Below are 1,291 nucleotides of genomic sequence, written 5' to 3'. Positions count from 1 at the left end.
CACAATATATGTGCATTTTGATGCAGAATATTATAACCAAATAGATATACTATAATAAAAGCACACATCTGCAATAATAGTGTGGTCAAGGTTGGATAGAAATCTAAAACAATTTTTCATACTCTACTTTCTTGAATTAAAAAAAAAAAGCACAAAAGAAGAAAAGTTTGTGATATATCTTGCAGAGGCACTTGAAGAGATGCAGATTCCCCCCTACAAGGAGGAGGAGCCAGAGCCAAGGCCGGAAGTGCCAAGTAGTGGAACTAGCTCATCTGCAACAGCTGAAGATACTGTGTCTGCCACCAGTGCTGCAAGTCCAGCCAGCTGCTCAAGCAAGGACAGTGGGGTGAGTTTGGTCTCAGTACAACTTTCTTGAAACTATAATGAAAGGTGTTGAAGAGAGAGTTTACATATTGTGGTTTCCTTTTTGGTGTTGGTTCTTTACTGTCTAGTTTCCATATATATGTATCCAGGTCTGATTTTCATTCTTCATTTTTTTTCCCCCTATCTATAGTTTGTGTCCTCACAGCTAACTTCTTGCTTATTCAATGTCAGATTAGCAGCAAGGCAGCCACAGACTGCTCGAGCAGTGAGGCAGGCAGCAGTAACAACAGCTCGATGGTGAGTCCATCATCTGGCCCCTTGTCAACACTCCCCACATCAGCACAACCTCCCAGCCCTGGAATGTCAACATCTACGCAGGCAACAACCCCAACAGCCTCACCCACTGCTACCTCTGCGGGCAACGGTAGTGATGGTGAGGATGAGGGCATTGCAGATGCAGACAGTGGTGCAGGTTCCTCCAATGTCAACAGTGACCAGAGTGCAAGCGAGGATTCCTCCCTGACCAGTGACAGTGACAGGTAACAGGTTTTTGTTGTCTTTGATTTTGTTTTGAAAATTAAAAAGTGAGCCTTTGTAGTATCTCATTTCTGATTAATACTCCTTTTACTTACAGTAAGTTACTTGGTATTAATCTCTCAGTTACCAGAATGTTTAGTATGCCATTGGTACAGTGCTCCATCAGTCTTTAGTCTTTTCTTTCTGATGAAGCTTGAACTGTTTTTATTTGCTACCACTAACTTGAATCCTTTCAAACTAGTATCCCTCATAATCTCATGCTCCTGGAAAAAGAGTTTTGTAAAAACATGGAAAAGAGCAATTTTCTCCATATGTAAGCCTTAGATAGCTTCTAGATATTTATAAATCATTTTTATCAACTCAAATTCACACAAAACTTGATTTTATTTTATTTTTATACCTTGTTTTATAAGTCATTTGACTCAGGTTC

At 40.0% G+C, this 1,291-nt stretch overlaps 1 protein-coding gene across 1 annotated transcript in view; it reads left to right on the top strand.

Annotated features, from left to right (window-relative positions):
- LOC119586621 (muscle M-line assembly protein unc-89-like) overlaps window positions 1-867 on the top strand; it is a gene marked incomplete in the record, with an annotated part of 8,209 nt that extends 7,342 nt beyond the window's left edge. Inside the window, 2 exon segments of the mRNA XM_037935368.1 lie at window positions 186-346; window positions 556-867. Coding sequence (XP_037791296.1) covers window positions 186-346; window positions 556-867 — 473 coding nt within the window.
- Between the last annotated feature and the right edge of the window lie 424 nt (window positions 868-1,291).

Source organism: Penaeus monodon, chromosome 21, assembly GCF_015228065.2.
Source record: "Penaeus monodon isolate SGIC_2016 chromosome 21, NSTDA_Pmon_1, whole genome shotgun sequence".
NCBI classification, from domain to species: domain Eukaryota; kingdom Metazoa; phylum Arthropoda; class Malacostraca; order Decapoda; family Penaeidae; genus Penaeus; species Penaeus monodon.
Note: the sequence above shows the minus strand (reverse complement) of the source record. Positions and strands in the feature narration are given on the sequence as shown.